This window comes from Carcharhinus amblyrhynchos, unplaced genomic scaffold, assembly GCF_965287045.1.
Source record: "Carcharhinus amblyrhynchos unplaced genomic scaffold, sCarAmb.v2.hapA scaffold_778, whole genome shotgun sequence".
Taxonomy (NCBI): Eukaryota; Metazoa; Chordata; class Chondrichthyes; order Carcharhiniformes; family Carcharhinidae; genus Carcharhinus; species Carcharhinus amblyrhynchos.
In genome coordinates, this window is record NW_027650518.1 from 25725 (window position 1) to 47784 (window position 22060).

Consider the following 22060-nt stretch of genomic DNA (forward strand, 5'->3'; position numbering starts at 1 on the left):
TTTTACTGTGTTATAGTGTACTCGTGTGTGTTATAGTTATTGTGTGTTACGGGTACTAGTGTGTTTCACTGTGTTATAGTGTACTAGTGTGTGTTATAGTTATTGTGTGTTACGGGTACTAGTGTGTTTTACTGTGTTATCGTGTACTAGTGTGTGTTATAGTTATTGTGTGTTACGGGTACTAATGTGTTTTACTGTGTTATAGTGTACTAGTGTGTGTTATAGTTATTGTGTGACGGGTACTAGTGTGTTTCACTGTGTTATGGTGTACTAGTGTGTGTTATAGTTATTGTGTGACGGGTACTAGTGTGTTTTACTGTGTTATAGTGTACTAGTGTGTGTTATAGTTATTGTGTGTTACGGGTACTAGTGTGTTTTACTGTGTTAAAGTGTACTAGAGTGTGTTATAGTTATTGTGTGACGGGTACTAGTGTGTTTTACTGTGTTATCCTGTACTAGTGTGTGTTATAGTTATTGTGTGTTACGGGTACTGGTGTGTTTTACTGTGTTAAAGTGTACTAGTGTGTGTTATAGTTATTGTGTGTTACGGGTACTGGTGTGTTTTACTGTGTTAAAGTGTACTAGTGTGTGTTATAGTTATTGTGTGTTACGGGTACTAATGTGTTTTACTGTGTTATAGTGTACTAGTGTGTGTTATAGTTATTGTGTGACGGGTACTAGTGTGTTTTACTGTGTTATCCTGTACTAGTGTGTGTTATAGTTATTGTGTGTTACGGGTACTGGTGTGTTTTACTGTGTTAAAGTGTACTAGTGTGTGTTATAGTTATTGTGTGTTACGGGTACTAGTGTGTTTCACGGTGTTATAGTGTACCAGTGTGTGTTATAGTTATTGTGTGTTACGGGTACTAGTGTGTTTTACTGTGTTATGGTGTACTAGTGTGTGTTATAGTTATTGTGTGTTACGGGTACTAATGTGTTTTACTGTGTTATAGTGTACTAGTGTGTGTTATAGTTATTGTGTGACGGGTACTAGTGTGTTTTACTGTGTTATAGTGTACTAGTCTGTGTTAGAGTTATTGTGTGTTACGGGTACTAGTGTGTTTTACTGTGTTATAGTGTACTAGTGTGTGTTATAGTTATTGTGTGTTACGGGTACTGGTGTGTTTTACTGTGTTATAGTGTACTAGTGTGTGTTATAGTTATTGTGTGTTACGGGTACTGGTGTGTTTTACTGTGTTATCGTGTACAAGTGTGTGTTATAGTTATTGTGTGACGGGTACTAGTGTGTTTTACTGTGTTATCGTGTACTAGTGTGTGTTATAGTTATTGTGTGTACGGGTACTAGTGTGTTTCACTGTGTTATCGTGTACTAGTGTGTGTTATAGTTATTGTGTGTTACGGGTACTAGTGTGTTTTACAGTGTTATCGTGTACTAGTGTGTGTTATAGTTATTGTGTGTTACGGGTACTACTGTGTTTTACTGTGTTATAGTGTACTCGTGTGTGTTATAGTTATTGTGTGTTACAGGTCCTAGTGTGTTTTACTGTGTTATCGTGTACTAGTGTGTGTTATAGTTATTGTGTGTTACGGGTACTAGTGTGTTTTACTGTGTTATCGTGTACTAGTGTGTGTTAGAGTTATTGTGTGTTACGGGTACTAGTGTGTTTCAATGTGTTATCGTGTACTAGTGTGTGTTATAGTTATTGTGTGTTACGGGTACTGGTGTGTTTTACTGTGTTATAGTGTACTAGTGTGTGTTATAGTTATTGTGTGTTACGGGTACTAGTGTGTTTTACAGTGTTATCGTGTACTAGTGTGTGTTATAGTTATTGTGTGTTACGGGTACTACTGTGTTTTACTGTGTTATAGTGTACTAGTGTGTGTTATAGTTATTGTGTGTTACAGGTCCTAGTGTGTTTTACTGTGTTATAGTGTACTAGTGTGTGTTATAGTTATTGTGTGTTACGGGTACTAGTGTGTTTTACTGTGTTATCGTGTACTAGTGTGTGTTATAGTTATTGTGTGTTACGGGTACTACTGTGTTTTACTGTGTTATCGTGTACTCGTGTGTGTTATAGTTATTGTGTGTTACAGGTCCTAGTGTGTTTTACTGTGTTATAGTGTACTAGTGTGTGTTATAGTTATTGTGTGTTACGGGTACTAGTGTGTTTTACTGTGTTATCGTGTACTAGTGTGTGTATTAGTTATTGTGTGTTACGGGTACTAGTGTGTTTTACTGTGTTATCGTGTACTAGTGTCTGTTAGAGTTATTGTGTGTTACGGGTAATAGTGTGTTTCAATGTGTTATCGTGTACTAGTGTGTGTTATAGTTATTGTGTGTTACGGGTACTAGTGTGTTTCACTGTGTTATCGTGTACTAGTGTGTGTTATAGTTATTGTGTGTTACGGGTACTAGTGTGTTTCACTGTGTTATAGTGTACCAGTGTGTGTTATAGTTATTGTGTGTTACGGGTACTAGTGTGTTTTACTGTGTTATAGTGTACTAGTGTGTGTAATAGTTATTGTGTGTTCCGGGTACTAGTGTGTTTTACTGTGTTATAGTGTACTAGTGTGTGTTATAGTTATTGTGTGTTACGGGTACTAGTGTGTTTCACTGTGTTATCGTGTACTAGTGTGTGTTATAGTTATTGTGTGTTACGGGTACTAGTGTGTTTCACTGTGTCATCGTGTACTAGTGTGTGTTATAGTTATTGTGTGTTACGGGTACTAGTGTGTTTCACTGTGTTATCGTGTACTAGTGTGTGTTAGAGTTATTGTGTGTTACGGGAACTAGTGTGCTTCACTGTGTTATCGTGTACTAGTGTGTGTTATAGTTATTGTGTGTTACGGGTACTAGTGTGTTTCACTGTGTTATCGTGTACTAGTGTGTGTTATAGTTATTGTGTGTTACGGGTACTAGTGTGTTTTACTGTGTTATAGTGTACTAGTGTGTGTTATAGGCATTGTGTGTTACGGGTACTAGTGTGTTTTACTGTGTTATAGTGTACTAGTGTGTGTTATAGTTATTGTGTGTTACGGGTACTAGTGTGTTTTACTGTGTTATCGTGTACTAGTGTGTGTTATAGTTATTGTGTGTTCCGGGTACTAGTGTGTTTTACTGTGTTATAGTGTACTAGTGTGTGTTATAGTTATTGTGTGTTGCGGGTACTAGTGTGTTCCACTGTGTTATCGTGTACTAGTGTGTGTTATAGTTATTGTGTGTTACGGGTACTAGTGTGTTTCACTGTGTTATCGTGTACTAGTGTGTGTTATAGTTATTGTGTGTTACGGGTACTAGTGTGTTCCACTGTGTTATAGTGTACTAGTGTGTGTTATAGTTATTGTGTGTTACGGGTACTAGTGTGTTTCACTGTGTTATAGTGTACTAGTGTGTGTTATAGTTATTGTGTGTTACAGGTCCTAGTGTGTTTTACTGTGTTAACGTGTACTAGTGTGTGTTATAGTTATTGTGTGTTACGGGTACTAGTGTGTTTCACTGTGTTATCGTGTACTAGTGTGTGTTATAGTTATTGTGTGTTACGGGTACTAGTGTGTTTTACTGTGTTATAGTGTACTAGTGTGTGTTATAGTTAATGTGTGTTCCGGGTACTAGTGTGTTTTACTCTGTTATAGTGTACTAGTGTGTGTTATAGTTATTGTGTGTTACAGGTCCTAGTGTGTTTTACTGTGTTATAGTGTACTAGTGTGTGTTATAGTTATTGTGTGTTACGGGTACTAGTGTGTTTTACTGTGTGATCGTGTACTAGTGTGTGTTAGAGTTATTGTGTGTTACGGGTACTAGTGTGCTTCACTGTGTTATCGTGTACTAGTGTGTGTTATAGTTATTGTGTGTTACGGGTACTAGTGTGTTTCACTGTGTTATCGTGTACTAGTGTGTGTTATAGTTATTGTGTGTTACGGGTACTCGTGTGTTTCACTGTGTTATCGTGTACTAGTGTGTGTTAGAGTTATTGTGTGTTACGGGTACTAGTGTGTTTTACTGTGTTATAGTGTACTAGTGTGTGTTATAGTTATTGTGTGTTACGGGTACTAGTGTGTTTTACTGTGTTATAGTGTACTAGTGTGTGTTATAGTTATTGTGTGTTACGGGTACTGGTGTGTTTTACTGTGTTATAGTGTACTAGTGTGTGTTAGAGTTATTGTGTGTTACGGGTACTAGTGTGTTTTACTGTGTTATCGTGTACTAGTGTGTGTTAGAGTTATTGTGTGTTACGGGTACTAGTGTGTTTTACTGTGTTATAGTGTACTAGTGTGTGTTATAGTTATTGTGTGTTACGGGTACTAGTGTGTTTTACTGTGTTATAGTGTACTAGTGTGTGTTATAGTTATTGTGTGTTACGGGTACTGGTGTGTTTTACTGTGTTATAGCGTACTAGTGTGTGTTATAGTTATTGTGTGTTACGGGTACTAGTGTGTTTTACAGTGTTATCGTGTACTAGTGTGTGTTATAGTTATTGTGTGTTACGGGTACTACTGTGTTTTACTGTGTTATAGTGTACTCGTGTGTGTTATAGTTATTGTGTGTTACAGGTCCTAGTGTGTTTTACTGTGTTATCGTGTACTAGTGTGTGTTAGAGTTATTGTGTGTTACGGGTACTAGTGTGTTTCAATGTGTTATCGTGTACTAGTGTGTGTTATAGTTATTGTGTGTTACGGGTACTGGTGTGTTTTACTGTGTTATAGTGTACTAGTGTGTGTTATAGTTATTGTGTGTTACGGGTACTAGTGTGTTTTACAGTGTTATCGTGTACTAGTGTGTGTTATAGTTATTGTGTGTTACGGGTACTGGTGTGTTTTACTGTGTTATAGTGTACTAGTGTGTGTTATAGTTATTGTGTGTTACGGGTACTAGTGTGTTTCACTGTGTTATCGTGTACTAGTGTGTGTTAGAGTTATTGTGTGTTACGGGTACTAGTGTGTTTCAATGTGTTATCGTGTACTAGTGTGTGTTATAGTTATTGTGTGTTACGGGTACTGGTGTGTTTTACTGTGTTATAGTGTACTAGTGTGTGTTATAGTTATTGTGTGTTACGGGTACTAGTGTGTTTCACTGTGTTATAGTGTACCAGTGTGTGTTATAGTTATTGTGTGTTACGGGTACTAGTGTGTTTTACTGTGTTATAGTGTACTAGTGTGTGTAATAGTTATTGTGTGTTCCGGGTACTAGTGTGTTTTACTGTGTTATAGTGTACTAGTGTGTGTTATAGTTATTGTGTGTTACGGGTACTAGTGTGTTTCACTGTGTTATCGTGTACTAGTGTGTGTTATAGTTATTGTGTGTTACGGGTACTAGTGTGTTTCACTGTGTTATCGTGTACTAGTGTGTGTTATAGTTATTGTGTGTTACGGGTACTAGTGTGTTTCACTGTGTTATCGTGTACTAGTGTGTGTTAGAGTTATTGTGTGTTACGGGAACTAGTGTGCTTCACTGTGTTATCGTGTACTAGTGTGTGTTATAGTTATTGTGTGTTACGGGTACTAGTGTGTTTCACTGTGTTATCGTGTACTAGTGTGTGTTATAGTTATTGTGTGTTACGGGTACTAGTGTGTTTTACTGTGTTATAGTGTACTAGTGTGTGTTATAGGCATTGTGTGTTACGGGTACTAGTGTGTTTTACTGTGTTATAGTGTACTAGTGTGTGTTATAGTTATTGTGTGTTACGGGTACTAGTGTGTTTTACTGTGTTATCGTGTACTAGCGTGTGTTATAGTTATTGTGTGTTCCGGGTACTAGTGTGTTTTACTGTGTTATAGTGTACTAGTGTGTGTTATAGTTATTGTGTGTTGCGGGTACTAGTGTGTTCCACTGTGTTATCGTGTACTAGTGTGTGTTATAGTTATTGTGTGTTACGGGTACTAGTGTGTTTCACTGTGTTATCGTGTACTAGTGTGTGTTATAGTTATTGTGTGTTACGGGTACTAGTGTGTTCCACTGTGTTATAGTGTACTAGTGTGTGTTATAGTTATTGTGTGTTACGGGTACTAGTGTGTTTCACTGTGTTATAGTGTACTAGTGTGTGTTATAGTTATTGTGTGTTACAGGTCCTAGTGTGTTTTACTGTGTTAACGTGTACTAGTGTGTGTTATAGTTATTGTGTGTTACGGGTACTAGTGTGTTTCACTGTGTTATCGTGTACTAGTGTGTGTTATAGTTATTGTGTGTTACGGGTACTAGTGTGTTTTACTGTGTTATAGTGTACTAGTGTGTGTTATAGTTAATGTGTGTTCCGGGTACTAGTGTGTTTTACTCTGTTATAGTGTACTAGTGTGTGTTATAGTTATTGTGTGTTACAGGTCCTAGTGTGTTTTACTGTGTTATAGTGTACTAGTGTGTGTTATAGTTATTGTGTGTTACGGGTACTAGTGTGTTTTACTGTGTGATCGTGTACTAGTGTGTGTTAGAGTTATTGTGTGTTACGGGTACTAGTGTGCTTCACTGTGTTATCGTGTACTAGTGTGTGTTATAGTTATTGTGTGTTACGGGTACTAGTGTGTTTCACTGTGTTATCGTGTACTAGTGTGTGTTATAGTTATTGTGTGTTACGGGTACTCGTGTGTTTCACTGTGTTATCGTGTACTAGTGTGTGTTAGAGTTATTGTGTGTTACGGGTACTAGTGTGTTTTACTGTGTTATAGTGTACTAGTGTGTGTTATAGTTATTGTGTGTTACGGGTACTAGTGTGTTTTACTGTGTTATAGTGTACTAGTGTGTGTTATAGTTATTGTGTGTTACGGGTACTGGTGTGTTTTACTGTGTTATAGTGTACTAGTGTGTGTTATAGTTATTGTGTGTTACGGGTACTAGTGTGTTTTACTGTGTTATCGTGTACTAGTGTGTGTTAGAGTTATTGTGTGTTACGGGTACTAGTGTGTTTTACTGTGTTATAGTGTACTAGTGTGTGTTATAGTTATTGTGTGTTACGGGTACTAGTGTGTTTTACTGTGTTATAGTGTACTAGTGTGTGTTATAGTTATTGTGTGTTACGGGTACTGGTGTGTTTTACTGTGTTATAGTGTACTAGTGTGTGTTATAGTTATTGTGTGTTACGGGTACTAGTGTGTTTTACAGTGTTATCGTGTACTAGTGTGTGTTATAGTTATTGTGTGTTACGGGTACTACTGTGTTTTACTGTGTTATCGTGTACTCGTGTGTGTTATAGTTATTGTGTGTTACAGGTCCTAGTGTGTTTTACTGTGTTATCGTGTACTAGTGTGTGTTAGAGTTATTGTGTGTTACGGGTACTAGTGTGTTTCAATGTGTTATCGTGTACTAGTGTGTGTTATAGTTATTGTGTGTTACGGGTACTGGTGTGTTTTACTGTGTTATAGTGTACTAGTGTGTGTTATAGTTATTGTGTGTTACGGGTACTAGTGTGTTTTACAGTGTTATCGTGTACTAGTGTGTGTTATAGTTATTGTGTGTTACGGGTACTACTGTGTTTTACTGTGTTATCGTGTACTCGTGTGTGTTATAGTTATTGTGTGTTACAGGTCCTAGTGTGTTTTACTGTGTTATAGTGTACTAGTGTGTGTTATAGTTATTGTGTGTTACGGGTACTAGTGTGTTTTACTGTGTTATCGTGTACTAGTGTGTGTTATAGTTATTGTGTGTTACGGGTACTACTGTGTTTTACTGTGTTATCGTGTACTCGTGTGTGTTATAGTTATTGTGTGTTACAGGTCCTAGTGTGTTTTACTGTGTTATAGTGTACTAGTGTGTGTTATAGTTATTGTGTGTTACGGGTACTAGTGTGTTTTACTGTGTTATCGTGTACTAGTGTGTGTTATAGTTATTGTGTGTTACGGGTACTAGTGTGTTTTACTGTGTTATCGTGTACTAGTGTCTGTTAGAGTTATTGTGTGTTACGGGTACTAGTGTGTTTCAATGTGTTATCGTGTACTAGTGTGTGTTATAGTTATTGTGTGTTACGGGTACTAGTGTGTTTCACTGTGTTATCGTGTACTAGTGTGTGTTATAGTTATTGTGTGTTACGGGTACTAGTGTGTTTCACTGTGTTATAGTGTACCAGTGTGTGTTATAGTTATTGTGTGTTACGGGTACTAGTGTGTTTTACTGTGTTATAGTGTACTAGTGTGTGTAATAGTTATTGTGTGTTCCGGGTACTAGTGTGTTTTACTGTGTTATAGTGTACTAGTGTGTGTTATAGTTATTGTGTGTTACGGGTACTAGTGTGTTTCACTGTGTTATCGTGTACTAGTGTGTGTTATAGTTATTGTGTGTTACGGGTACTAGTGTGTTTTACTGTGTTATCGTGTACTAGTGTGTGTAATAGTTATTGTGTGTTACGGGTACTAGTGTGTTTCACTGTGTTATCGTGTACTAGTGTGTGTTAGAGTTATTGTGTGTTACGGGTACTAGTGTGCTTCACTGTGTTATCGTGTACTAGTGTGTGTTATAGTTATTGTGTGTTACGGGTACTAGTGTGTTTCACTGTGTTATCGTGTACTAGTGTGTGTTATAGTTATTGTGTGTTACGGGTACTAGTGTGTTTTACTGTGTTATAGTGTACTAGTGTGTGTTATAGGCATTGTGTGTTACGGGTACTAGTGTGTTTTACTGTGTTATAGTGTACTAGTGTGTGTTATAGTTATTGTGTGTTACGGGTACTAGTGTGTTTTACTGTGTTATCGTGTACTAGTGTGTGTTATAGTTATTGTGTGTTCCGGGTACTAGTGTGTTTTACTGTGTTATAGTGTACTAGTGTGTGTTATAGTTATTGTGTGTTGCGGGTACTAGTGTGTTCCACTGTGTTATCGTGTACTAGTGTGTGTTATAGTTATTGTGTGTTACGGGTACTAGTGTGTTTCACTGTGTTATCGTGTACTAGTGTGTGTTATAGTTATTTTGTGTTACGGGTACTAGTGTGTTCCACTGTGTTATAGTGTACTAGTGTGTGTTATAGTTATTGTGTGTTACGGGTACTAGTGTGTTTCACTGTGTTATCGTGTACTAGTGTGTGTTAGAGTTATTGTGTGTTACGGGTACTAGTGTGTTTTACAGTGTTATAGTGTACTAGTCTGTGTTATAGATATTGTGTGTTACGGGTACTAGTGTGTTTTACTGTGTTATAGTGTACTAGTGTGTATTATAGTTAATGTGTGTTCCGGGTACTAGTGTGTTTTACTGTGTTATAGTGTACTAGTGTGTGTTATAGTTATTGTGTGTTACGGGTACTGGTGTGTTTTACTGTGTTATAGTGTACTAGTGTGTGTTATAGTTATTGTGTGTTACGGGAACTACTGTGTTTTACTGTGTTATAGTGTACTCGTGTGTGTTATAGTTATTGTGTGTTACAGGTCCTAGTGTGTTTTACTGTGTTATAGTGTACTAGTGTGTGTTATAGTTATTGTGTGTTACGGGTACTAGTGTGTTTTACTGTGTTATCGTGTACTAGTGTGTGTTATAGTTATTGTGTGTTACGGGTACTAGTGTGTTTTACTGTGTTATAGTGTACTTGTGTGTGTTATAGTTATTGTGTGTTACGGGTACTAGTGTGTTTTACTGTGTTATAGTGTACTAGTGTGTGTTATAGTTATTGTGTGTTACGGGTACTAGTGTGTTTCACTGTGTTAACGTGTACTAGTGTGTGTTATAGTTATTGTGTGTTACGGGTACTAGTGTGTTTCACTGTGTTATCGTGTACTAGTGTGTGTTATAGTTATTGTGTGTTACGGGTACTAGTGTGTTTTACTGTGTTATAGTGTACTAGTGTGTGTTATAGTTAATGTGTGTTCCGGGTACTAGTGTGTTTTACTGTGTTATAGTGTACTAGTGTGTGTTATAGTTATTGTGTGTTACAGGTCCTAGTGTGTTTTACTGTGTTATAGTGTACTAGTGTGTGTTATAGTTATTGTGTGTTACGGGTACTAGTGTGTTTTACTGTGTTATCGTGTACTAGTGTGTGTTAGAGTTATTGTGTGTTACGGGTACTAGTGTGCTTCACTGTGTTATCGTGTACTAGTGTGTGTTATAGTTATTGTGTGTTACGGGTACTAGTGTGTTTCACTGTGTTATCGTGTACTAGTGTGTGTTATAGTTATTGTGTGTTACGGGTACTCGTGTGTTTCAGTGTGTTATCGTGTACTAGTGTGTGTTATAGGCATTGTGTGTTACGGGTACTAGTGTGTTTTACTGTGTTATAGTGTACTAGTGTGTGTTATAGTTATTGTGTGTTACGGGTACTAGTGTGTTTTACTGTGTTATAGTGTACTAGTGTGTGTTATAGTTATTGTGTTTTCCGGGTACTAGTGTGTTTTACTCTGTTATAGTGTACTAGTGTGTGTTATAGTTATTGTGTGTTACGGGTACTAGTGCGTTTCACTGTGTTATCGTGTACTAGTGTGTGTTATAGTTATTGTGTGTTACGGGTACTAGTGTGTTTCACTGTGTTATCGTGTACTAGTGTATGTTATAGTTATTGTGTGTTACGGGTACTAGTGTGTTCCACTGTGTTATAGTGTACTAGTGTGTGTCATAGTTATTGTGTGTTACGGGTACTAGTGTGTTTCACTGTGTTATAGTGTACTAGTGTGTGTTATAGTTAATGTGTGTTACAGGTCCTAGTGTGTTTTACTGTGTTATAGTGTACTAGTGTGTGTTATAGTTATTGTGTGTTACGGGTACTAGTGTGTTTTACTGTGTTATCGTGTACTAGTGTGTGTTAGAGTTATTGTGTGTTACGGGTACTAGTGTGTTTCATTGTGTTATCGTGTACTAGTGTGTGTTATAGTTATTGTGTGTTACGGGTACTAGTGTGTTTCACTGTGTTATAGTGTACTAGTGTGTGTTATAGGCATTGTGTGTTACGGGTACTAGTTTGTTTTACTGTGTTATAGTGTACTCGTGTGTGTTATAGTTATTGTGTGTTACGGGTACTAGTGTCTTTTACTGTGTTATAGTGTACTAGTGTGTGTTATAGTTATTGTGTGTTCCGGGTACTAGTGTGTTTTACTGTGTTATAGTGTACTAGTGTGTGTTATAGTTATTGTGTGTTACAGGTACTAGTGTGTTTCACTGTGTTATAGTGTACCAGTGTGTGTTATAGTTATTGTGTGTTACAGGTACTAGTGTGTTTTACTGTGTTATAGTGTACTAGTGTGTATTATAGTTAATGTGTGTTCCGGGTACTAGTGTGTTTTACTGTGTTATAGTGAACTCGTGTGTGTTATAGTTATTGTGTGTTACGGGTACTGGTGTGTTTTACTGTGTTATAGTGTACTAGTGTGTCTTATAGTTATTGTGTGTTACGGGTACTAGTGTGTTTTACAGTGTTATCGTGTACTAGTGTGTGTTATAGTTATTGTGTGTTACGGGTACTACTGTGTTTTACTGTGTTATAGTGTACTAGTGTGTGTTATAGTTATTGTGTGTTACAGGTCCTAGTGTGTTTTACTGTGTTATAGTGTACTAGTGTGTGTTATAGTTATTGTGTGTTACGGGTACTAGTGTGTTTTACTGTGTTATAGTGTACTAGTGTGTGTTATAGTTATTGTGTGTTCCGGGTACTAGTGTGTTTTACTGTGTTATAGTGTACTAGTGTGTGTTATAGTTATTGTGTGTTACGGGTACTAGTGTGTTTCACTGTGTTATAGTGTACCAGTGTGTGTTATAGTTATTGTGTGTTACAGGTACTAGTGTGTTTTACTGTGTTATAGTGTACTAGTGTGTATTATAGTTAATGTGTGTTCCGGGTACTAGTGTGTTTTACTGTGTTATAGTGTACTAGTGTGTGTTATAGTTATTGTGTGTTACGGGTACTGGTGTGTTTTACTGTGTTATAGTGTACTAGTGTGTGTTATAGTTATTGTGTGTTACGGGTACTAGTGTGTTTTACAGTGTTATCGTGTACTAGTGTGTGTTATAGTTATTGTGTGTTACGGGTACTACTGTGTTTTACTGTGTTATAGTGTACTCGTGTGTGTTATAGTTATTGTGTGTTACAGGTCCTAGTGTGTTTTACTGTGTTATAGTGTACTAGTGTGTGTTATAGTTATTGTGTGTTACGGGTACTAGTGTGTTTTACTGTGTTATCGTGTACTAGTCTGTGTTATAGTTATTGTGTGTTACGGGTACTAGTGTGTTTTACTGTGTTATCGTGTACTAGTGTGTGTTAGAGTTATTGTGTGTTACGGGTACTAGTGTGTTTCACTGTGTTATCGTGTACTAGTGTGTGTTATAGTTATTGTGTGTTACGGGTACTAGTGTGTTTCACTGTGTTATCGTGTACTAGTGTGTGTTATACTTATTGTGTGTTACGGGTACTAGTGTGTTTCACTGTGTTATAGTGTACTAGTGTGTGTTATAGTTATTGTGTGTTACGGGTACTAGTGTGTTTTACTGTGTTATAGTGTACTAGTGTGTGTTACAGTTATTGTGTGTTCCGGGTACTAGTGTGTTTTACTGTGTTATAGTGTACTAGTGTGTGTTATAGTTATTGTGTGTTACGGGTACTAGTGTGTTTCACTGTGTTAACGTGTACTAGTGTGTGTTATAGTTATTGTGTGTTACGGGTACTAGTGTGTTTCACTGTGTTATCGTGTACTAGTGTGTGTTATAGTTATTGTGTGTTACGGGTACTAGTGTGTTCCACTGTGTTATAGTGTACTACTGTGTGTTATAGTTATTGTGTGTTACGGGTACTAGTGTGTTTCACTGTGTTATAGTGTACTAGTGTGTGTTATAGGCATTGTGTGTTACGGGTACTAGTGTGTTTTACTGTGTTATTGTGTACTAGTGTGTGTTATAGTTATTGTGTGTTACGGGTACTAGTGTGTTTCACTGTGTTATCGTGTGCTAGTGTGTGTTATAGTTATTGTGTGTTACGGGTATTAGTGTGTTTCACTGTGTTATCGTGTACTAGTGTGTGTTATAGTTATTGTGTGTTACGGGTACTAGTGTGTTTCACTGTGTTATAGTGTACTAGTGTGTGTTATAGTTATTGTGTGTTACGGGTACTAGTGTGTTTTACTGTGTTATAGTGCACTAGTGTGTGTTATAGTTATTGTGTGTTACGGGTACTAGTGTGTTTTACTGTGTTATAGTGTACTAGTGTGTGTTATAGTTATTGTGTGTTATGGTCACTAGTGTGTTTTACTGTGTTATCTTGTACTAGTGTGTGTTATAGTTATTGTGTGTTACGGGTACTAGTGTGTTTTACTGTGTTATCGTGTACTAGTGTGTGTTATAGTTATTGTGTGTTACGGGTACTAGTGTGTTTTACTGTGTTATCGTGTACTAGTGTGTGTTATAGTTATTGTGTGTTACGGGTACTAGTTTGTTTCACTGTGTTATCGTGTACTAGTGTGTGTTATAGTTATTGTGTGTTACGGGAACTAGTGTGTTTTACTGTGTTATCGTGTACTAGTGTGTGTTATAGTTATTGTGTGTTACGGGTACTAGTGTGTTTTACAGTGTTATCGTGTACTAGTGTGTGTTATAGTTATTGTGTGTTTCGTGTACTAGTGTGTTTTACTGTGTTATCCTGTACTAGTGTGTGTTATAGTTATTGTGTGTTATGGGTACTAGTGTGTTTTACTGTGTTATCGTGTACTAGTGTGTGTTATAGTTATTGTGTGTTATGGGTACTAGTGTGTTTTACTGTGTTATCGTGTACTAGTGTGTGTTATAGTTATTGTGTGTTACGGGTACTAGTGTGTTTCACTGTGTTATCGTGTACTAGTGTGTGTTATAGTTATTGTGTGTTACGGGTACTAGTGTGTTTTACTGTGTTATAGTGTACTAGTGTGTGTTATAGTTAATGTGTGTTCCGGGTACTAGTGTGTTTTACTGTGTTATAGTGTACTAGTGTGTGTTATAGTTATTGTGTGTTACAGGTACTAGTGTGTTTTACTGTGTTATAGTGTACTAGTGTGTATTATAGTTAATGTGTGTTCCGGGTACTAGTGTGTTTTACTGTGTTATAGTGTACTAGTGTGTGTTATAGTTATTGTGTGTTACGGGTACTGGTGTGTTTTACTGTGTTATAGTGTACTAGTGTGTGTTATAGTTATTGTGTGTTACGGGTACTAGTGTGTTTTACAGTGTTATCGTGTACTAGTGTGTGTTATAGTTATTGTGTGTTACGGGTACTACTGTGTTTTACTGTGTTATAGTGTGTTTACTGTGTTATAGAACTTTATAAGACCCTTGTCAGGCCTCATTTGGAGTATTGTGCGCAGTTCTGGTCGCCTCACTATAGGAAAGATGTAGAAGCTATTGAAAGGGTGCAGAGGAGATTTACAAGGATGTTGCCTGGACTGGGAGGCATGCCTTATGAAGTTAGGTTGAGGGTGCTGGGACTCTTTTCCCTGGAGAGACGAAGGTTGAGAGGCGACCTGATAGAAGTTTACAAAATGTTGAGAGGAATAGATAGGGTGGACTCTCAGAGGCTATTTCCCCGGTTTGAAATGGTCGCTACGAGAGGACACAGATTTAAGGTGCGGGGAGGGAGGTTCAGAAGTGATGTTAGGGGTAAGTTTTTCACTCAGAGGGTGGTGAGTGAATGGAATCGGCTGCCGTCAGTGGTGGTGGAGGCGAACTCGCTGGGGTCTTTTAAAAGACTTCTGGATGAGTATATGGGGTTTAATGAGATTGAGGGTTATAGATAGGTCTGTAGGTTGGTAGGTGATGTGATCGGCGCAACTCGTGGGCCGAAGGGCCTGTTTGTGCTGTAGTGTTCTATGTTCTATGTTCTATGTTACGGGTACTAGTGTGTTTCACTGTGTTATCGTGTACTAGTGTGTGTTATAGTTATTGTGTGTTACGGGTACTAGTGTGTTTCACTGTGTTATAGTGTACTAGTGTGTGTTATAGTTATTGTGTGTTACGGGTACTAGTGTGTTTTACTGTGTTATAGTGTACTAGTGTGTGTTATAGTTATTGTGTGTTCCGGGTACTAGTGTGTTTTACTGTGTTATAGTGTACTAGTGTGTGTTATAGTTATTGTGTGTTACGGGTACTAGTGTGTTTCACTGTGTTAACGTGTACTAGTGTGTGTTATAGTTATTGTGTGTTACGGGTACTAGTGTGTTTCACTGTGTTATCGTGTACTAGTGTGTGTTATAGTTATTGTGTGTTACGGGTACTAGTGTGTTCCACTGTGTTATAGTGTACTAGTGTGTGTTATAGTTATTGTGTGTTACGGGTACTAGTGTGTTTCACTGTGTTATAGTGTACTAGTGTGTGTTATAGGCATTGTGTGTTACGGGTACTAGTGTGTTTTACTGTGTTATCGTGTACTACTGTGTGTTATAGTTATTGTGTGTTACGGGTACTAGTGTGTTTCACTGTGTTATAGTGTACTAGTGTGTGTTATAGTTATTGTGTGTTACGGGTACTAGTGTGTTTTACTGTGTTATAGTGTACTAGTGTGTGTTATAGTTATTGTGTGTTACGGGTACTAGTGTGTTTTACTGTGTTATAGTGTACTAGTGTGTGTTATAGTTATTGTGTGTTACGGTTACTAGTGTGTTTTACTGTGTTATCGTATACTAGTGTGTGTTATAGTTATTGTGTGTTACGGGTACTAGTGTGTTTTACTGTGTTATCGTGTACTAGTGTGTGTTATAGTTATTGTGTGTTACGGGTACTAGTGTGTTTTACTGTGTTATCGTGTACTAGTGTGTGTTATAGTTATTGTGTGTTACGGGTACTAGTGTGTTTCACTGTGTTATCGTGTACTAGTGTGTGTTATAGTTATTGTGTGTTACGGGAACTAGTGTGTTTTACTGTGTTATCGTGTACTAGTGTGTGTTATAGTTATTGTGTGTTACGGGTACTAGTGTGTTTCACTGTGTTATCGTGTACTAGTGTGTGTTATAGTTATTGTGTGTTTCGTGTACTAGTGTGTTTTACTGTGTTATCGTGTACTAGTGTGTGTTATAGTTATTGTGTGTTATGGGTACTAGTGTGTTTTACTGTGTTATCGTGTACTAGTGTGTGTTATAGTTATTGTGTGTTATGGGTACTAGTGTGTTTTACTGTGTTATCGTGTACTAGTGTGTGTTATAGTTATTGTGTGTTACGGGTACTAGTGTGTTTCACTGTGTTATCGTGTACTAGTGTGTGTTATAGTTATTGTGTGTTACGGGTACTAGTGTGTTTCACTGTGTTATCGTGTACTAGTGTGTGTTATAGTTATTGTGTGTTATGGGTACTAGTGTGTTTTACTGTGTTATCGTGTACTAGTGTGTGTTATAGTTATTGTGTGTTACGGGTACTAGTGTGTTTCACTGTGTTATCGTGTACTAGTGTGTGTTATAGTTATTGTGTGTTATGGGTACTAGTTGTTTTACTGTGTTATCGTGTACTAGTGTGTGTTATAGTTATTGTGTGTTACGGGTACTAGTGTGTTTTACTGTGTTATCGTGTACTAGTGTGTGTTAGAGTTATTGTGTGTTACGGGTACTAGTGTGTTTCACTGTGTTATCGTGTACTAGTGTGTGTTATAGTTATTGTGTGTTATGGGTACTAGTTGTTTTACTGTGTTATCGTGTACTAGTGTGTGTTATAGTTATTGTGTGTTACGGGTACTAGTGTGTTTTACTGTGTTATCGTGTACTAGTGTGTGTTAGAGTTATTGTGTGTTACGGGTACTAGTGTGTTTCACTGTGTTATCGTGTACTAGTGTGTGTTAGAGTTATTGTGTGTTATGGGTACTAGTGTGTTTTACTGTGTTATCGTGTACTAGTGTGTGTTATAGTTATTGTGTGTTATGGGTACTAGTGTGTTTTACTGTGTTATCGTGTACTAGTGTGTGTTATAGTTATTGTGTGTTACGGGTACTAGTGTGTTTTACTGTGTTATCGTGTACTAGTGTGTGTTATAGTTATTGTGTGTTACGGGAACTAGTGTGTTTTACTGTGTTATCGTGTACTAGTGTGTGTTATAGTTATTGTGTGTTATGGGTACTAGTGTGTTTTACTGTGTTATCGTGTACTAGTGTGTGTTATAGTTATTGTGTGTTACGGGTACTAGTGTGTTTTACTGTGTTATAGTGTAGTAGTGTGTGTTATAGTTATTGTGTGTTACGGGTACTAGTGTGTTTTACTGTGTTATAGTGTAGTAGTGTGTGTTATAGTTATTATGTGTTACGGGTACTAGTGTGTTTTACTGTGTTATCGTGTACTAGTGTGTGTTATAGTTATTGTGTGTTACGGGTACTAGTGTGTTTCACTGTGTTATCGTGTACTAGTGTGTGTTATAGTTATTGTGTGTTATGGGTACTAGTGTGTTTCACTGTGTTATCGTGTACTAGTGTGTGTTATAGTTATTGTGTGTTACGGGTACTAGTGTGTTTTACTGTGTTATCGTGTACTAGTGTGTGTTATAGTTATTGTGTGTTATGGGTACTAGTGTGTTTTACTGTGTTATCGTGTACTAGTGTGTGTTATAGTTATTGTGTGTTACGGGTACTAGTGTGTTTTACTGTGTTATCGTGTACTAGTGTGTGTTATAGTTATTGTGTGTTACGGGTACTAGTGTGTTTCACTGTGTTATCGTGTACTAGTGTGTGTTATAGTTATTGTGTGTTACGGGTACTAGTGTGTTTTACTGTGTTATCGTGTACTAGTGTGTGTTATAGTTATTGTGTGTTATGGGTACTAGTGTGTTTTACTGTGTTATCGTGTACTAGTGTGTGTTATAGTTATTGTGTGTTACGGGTACTAGTGTGTTTTACTGTGTTATTGTGTACTAGTGTGTGTTATAGTTATTGTGTGTTACGGGTACTAGTGTGTTTTACTGTGTTATTGTGTACTAGTGTGTGTTATAGTTATTGTGTGTTACGGGTACTAGTGTGTTTTACTGTGTTATCGTGTACTAGTGTGTGTTATAGTTATTGTGTGTTACGGGTACTAGTGTGTTTCACTGTGTTATCGTGTACTAGTGTGTGTTATAGTTATTGTGTGTTACGGGTACTAGTGTGTTTTACTGTGTTATCGTGTACTAGTGTGTGTTATAGTTATTGTGTGTTATGGGTACTAGTGTGTTTTACTGTGTTATCGTGTACTAGTGTGTGTTATAGTTATTGTGTGTTACGGGTACTAGTGTGTTTTACTGTGTTATTGTGTACTAGTGTGTGTTATAGTTATTGTGTGTTACGGGTACTTGTGTGTTTTACTGTGTTATCGTGTACTAGTGTGTGTTATAGTTATTGTGTGTTACGGGTACTAGTGTGTTTCACTGTGTTATAGTGTACTAGTGTGTGTTATAGTTATTGTGTGTTACGGGTACTAGTGTGTTTCACTGTGTTATCGTGTACTAGTGTGTGTTATAGTTATTGTGTGTTACGGGTACTAGTGTGTTTTACTGTGTTATAGTGTACTAGTGTGTGTTATAGTTATTGTGTGTTACGGGTACTAGTGTGTTTCACTGTGTTATCGTGTACTAGTGTGTGTTATAGTTATTGTGTGTTACGGGTACTAGTGTGTTTCACTGTGTTATCGTGTACTAGTGTGTGTTATAGTTATTGTGTGTTACGGGTACTAGTGTGTTTCACTGTGTTATCGTGTACTAGTGTGTGTTATAGTTATTGTGTTTTCCGGGTACTAGTGTGTTTTACTCTGTTATAGTGTACTAGTGTGTGTTATAGTTATTGTGTGTTACGGGTACTAGTGCGTTTCACTGTGTTATCGTGTACTAGTGTGTGTTATAGTTATTGTGTGTTACGGGTACTAGTGTGTTTCACTGTGTTATCGTGTACTAGTGTGTGTTATAGTTATTGTGTGTTACGGGTACTAGTGTGTTTCACTGTGTTATCGTGTACTAGTGTGTGTTATAGTTATTGTGTGTTATGGGTACTAGTGTGTTTCACTGTGTTATAGTGTACTAGTGTGTGTTAGAGTTATTGTGTGTTACGGGTACTAGTGTGTTTTACTGTGTTATCGTGTACTAGTGTGTGTTATAGTTATTGTGTGTTATGGGTACTAGTGTGTTTTACTGTGTTATCGTGTACTAGTGTGTGTTATAGTTATTGTGTGTTATGGGTACTAGTGTGTTTCACTGTGTTATCGTGTACTAGTGTGTGTTATAGTTATTGTGTGTTACGGGTACTAGTGTGTTTCACTTTGTTATCGTGTACTAGTGTGTGTTATAGTTATTGTGTGTTATGGGTACTACTGTGTTTTACTGTGTTATCGTGTACTAGTGTGTGTTATAGTTATTGTGTGTTACGGGTACTAGTGTGTTTCACTGTGTTATAGTGTACTAGTGTGTGTTATAGTTATTGTGTGTTACGGGTACTAGTGTGTTTCACTGTGTTATCGTGTACTAGTGTGTGTTAGAGTTATTGTGTGTTACGGGTACTAGTGTGTTTCACTGTGTTATCGTGTACTAGTGTGTGTTATAGTTATTGTGTGTTACGGGTACTAGTGTGTTTTACTGTGTTATAGTGTACTAGTGTGTGTTATAGTTATTGTGTGTTACGGGTACTAGTGTGCTTCACTGTGTTATCGTGTACTAGTCTGTGTTATAGTTATTGTGTGTTACGGGTACTAGTGTGTTTCACTGTGTTATAGTGTACTAGTGTGTGTTATAGTTATTGTGTGTTACGGGTACTAGTGTGTTTCACTGTGTTATCGTGTACTAGTCTGTGTTATAGTTATTGTGTGTTACGGGTACTAGTGTGTTTCACTGTGTTATCGTGTACTAGTGTGTGTTATAGTTATTGTGTGTTACGGGTACTAGTGTGTTTTACACTGTTATCGTGTACTAGTGTGTGTTATAGTTATTGTGTGTTACGGGTACTAGTGTGTTTCACTGTGTTATCGTGTACTAGTGTGTGTTATAGTTATTGTGTGTTACGGGTACTAGTGTGTTTTACTGTGTTATCGTGTACTAGTGTGTGTTATAGTTATTGTGTGTTACGGGTACTAGTGTGTTTCACTGTGTTATCGTGTACTAGTGTGTGTTATAGTTATTGTGTGTTACGGGTACTAGTGTGTTTTACACTGTTATCGTGTACTAGTGTGTGTTATAGTTATTGTGTGTTACGGGTACTAGTGTGTTTTACTGTGTTATCGTGTACTAGTGTGTGTTATAGTTATTGTGTGTTACGGGTACTAGTGTGTTTCACTGTGTTATCGTGTACTAGTGTGTGTTATAGTTATTGTGTGTTACGGGTACTAGTGTGTTTTACTGTGTTATCGTGTACTAGTGTGTGTTATAGTTATTGTGTGTTACGGGTACTAGTGTGTTTCACTGTGTTATCGTGTACTAGTGTGTGTTATAGTTAATGTGTGTTACGGGTACTAGTGTGTTTCACTGTGTTATAGTGCACTAGTGTGTGTTATAGTTATTGTGTGTTACGGGTACTAGTGTGTTTCACTGTGTTATCGTGTACTAGTGTGTGTTATAGTTATTGTGTGTTACGGGTACTAGTGTGTTTCACTGTGTTATCGTGTACTAGTGTGTGTTATAGTTATTGTGTGTTACGGGTACTAGTGTGTTTCACTGTGTTATCGTGTACTAGTGTGTGTTATAGTTATTGTGTGTTACGGGTACTAGTGTGTTTCACTGTGTTATCGTGTACTAGTGTGTGTTGAGGTCAAAACGTTGTCTGATTTTCAAGAAGAAATGAGATTTCGCTCTTGGGGCTAAAGGGATCGAGGGATTATGGGGGGAAGGGGAAATCAGGATCTTGAATTTGATGATCAGCCATGATCAAAATGAATGGCGGTGCAGGCTGGAAGGGCTGAATGGCCTATTTCTGCCTCTAATTTCTATGTTTCTGTGGATCCTGACACTAAGGGTGGGGTTTTACCTTTCCACCCATCACTAGGATTGTCTGCACCTGCCGACAGTCACTGGGTGATTTGATCTTCTGCTGCATCTACAGGGACAGGTGCCAGCATGCGGGGGTCAGGGGGTGCTATAGAAACTCAGCCTAGGCTCCAGTCTCAGGCACTCCTGTTCAATATATCTGGAGAAGTCACTCACAAATGCATTATCAGCAACAAGTACGAGCTCCAGGTATCTCATTTCTGTCAGCACATCTCTTTTCATCTGAAAGAGAAGAAATCTCAGTCAGTTTGAGGTGAATTGATTTTGGGTTTTGATTGGAAAGGAGCCAATTCCACAGCAAGTGGAGACAGTGGCCCAGCGATTGTATCGAATAATCAGACGCCAGGCTAATACTTTGGGGGCAAGGGTTCAAATCTCATTTCAATTTAAATAATCAAAATAGCTGTAATATAAAAACATCGGCCAGAATGTTCCAACTATTGATGTCAATGGAATCTTCCAGTCCTGCCGCTGGTCCATCCCCATCCTGTGTTACCCGGCAGCAAGGGGGTGGATTCAATGGGAAACCCATTAATAATGATAGGATTGGAAGATCCCAGCGCCAGCCAATGGCAGGCCACCTCCACTGATCACCACCACCAGCCAATGGCAGGCCACCTCTGCTGATCCCAGCGCCAGCCAATGGCAGGCCACCTCCACTGATCACCAGCACCAGCCAATGGCAGGCCACCTCCACTGATCACCAGCACCAGCCAATGGCAGGCCACCTCCGCTGATCACCAGCACCAGCCAATGGCAGGCCACCTCCGCTGATCACCAGCACCAGTCAATGGCAGGCCACCTCCGCTGATCACCAGCACCAGCCAATGGCAGGCCACCTCCGCTGATCACCAGCACCAGCCAATGGCAGGCCACCTCCGCTGATCACCAGTACCAGCCAATGGCAGGCCACCTCCGCTGATCACCAGCACCAGCCAATGGCAGGCCGCCTGTCTTGCCTGGTGATTGTCGAGCGATGTTCATTCATCCGTTGTCGTAGCGTCTGCATGGTCTCCCCATGACTGCTCCCTCCCTGTTGGCGAACACTTCAGTGGTCACGGGCATTCGGCCTCTGACCTTCGGGTAAGCATTCTCCAAGGTGGCCTTCACGACACACGACAGCGCAGAGTCGCTGAGCAGAGACTGATAGCCAAGTTCCGCACACACGAGTGCCCACCCACTGACATGAGAACATGTCTTAAATATATTTGACAAAATGTCAACTCCTAAGAACATAGAACATAGAACATAGAACACTACGGCACAAACAGGCCCTTC

General features: G+C 38.1%; 1 protein-coding gene across 1 annotated transcript in view; it reads right to left on the reverse strand.

Annotated features, from left to right (window-relative positions):
• The window catches only part of LOC145340101 (disintegrin and metalloproteinase domain-containing protein 19-like), a gene marked incomplete at its 3' end in the record, with an annotated part of 49026 nt that overhangs the window by 7618 nt on the left and 19348 nt on the right, over positions 1–22060 (reverse strand). The window contains exon 3 of the mRNA XM_080184526.1: positions 20939–21004. Within this exon, the coding sequence (XP_080040652.1) occupies positions 20939–21004 (66 nt within the window). The remainder of the gene's footprint in view (positions 1–20938; positions 21005–22060) is intronic.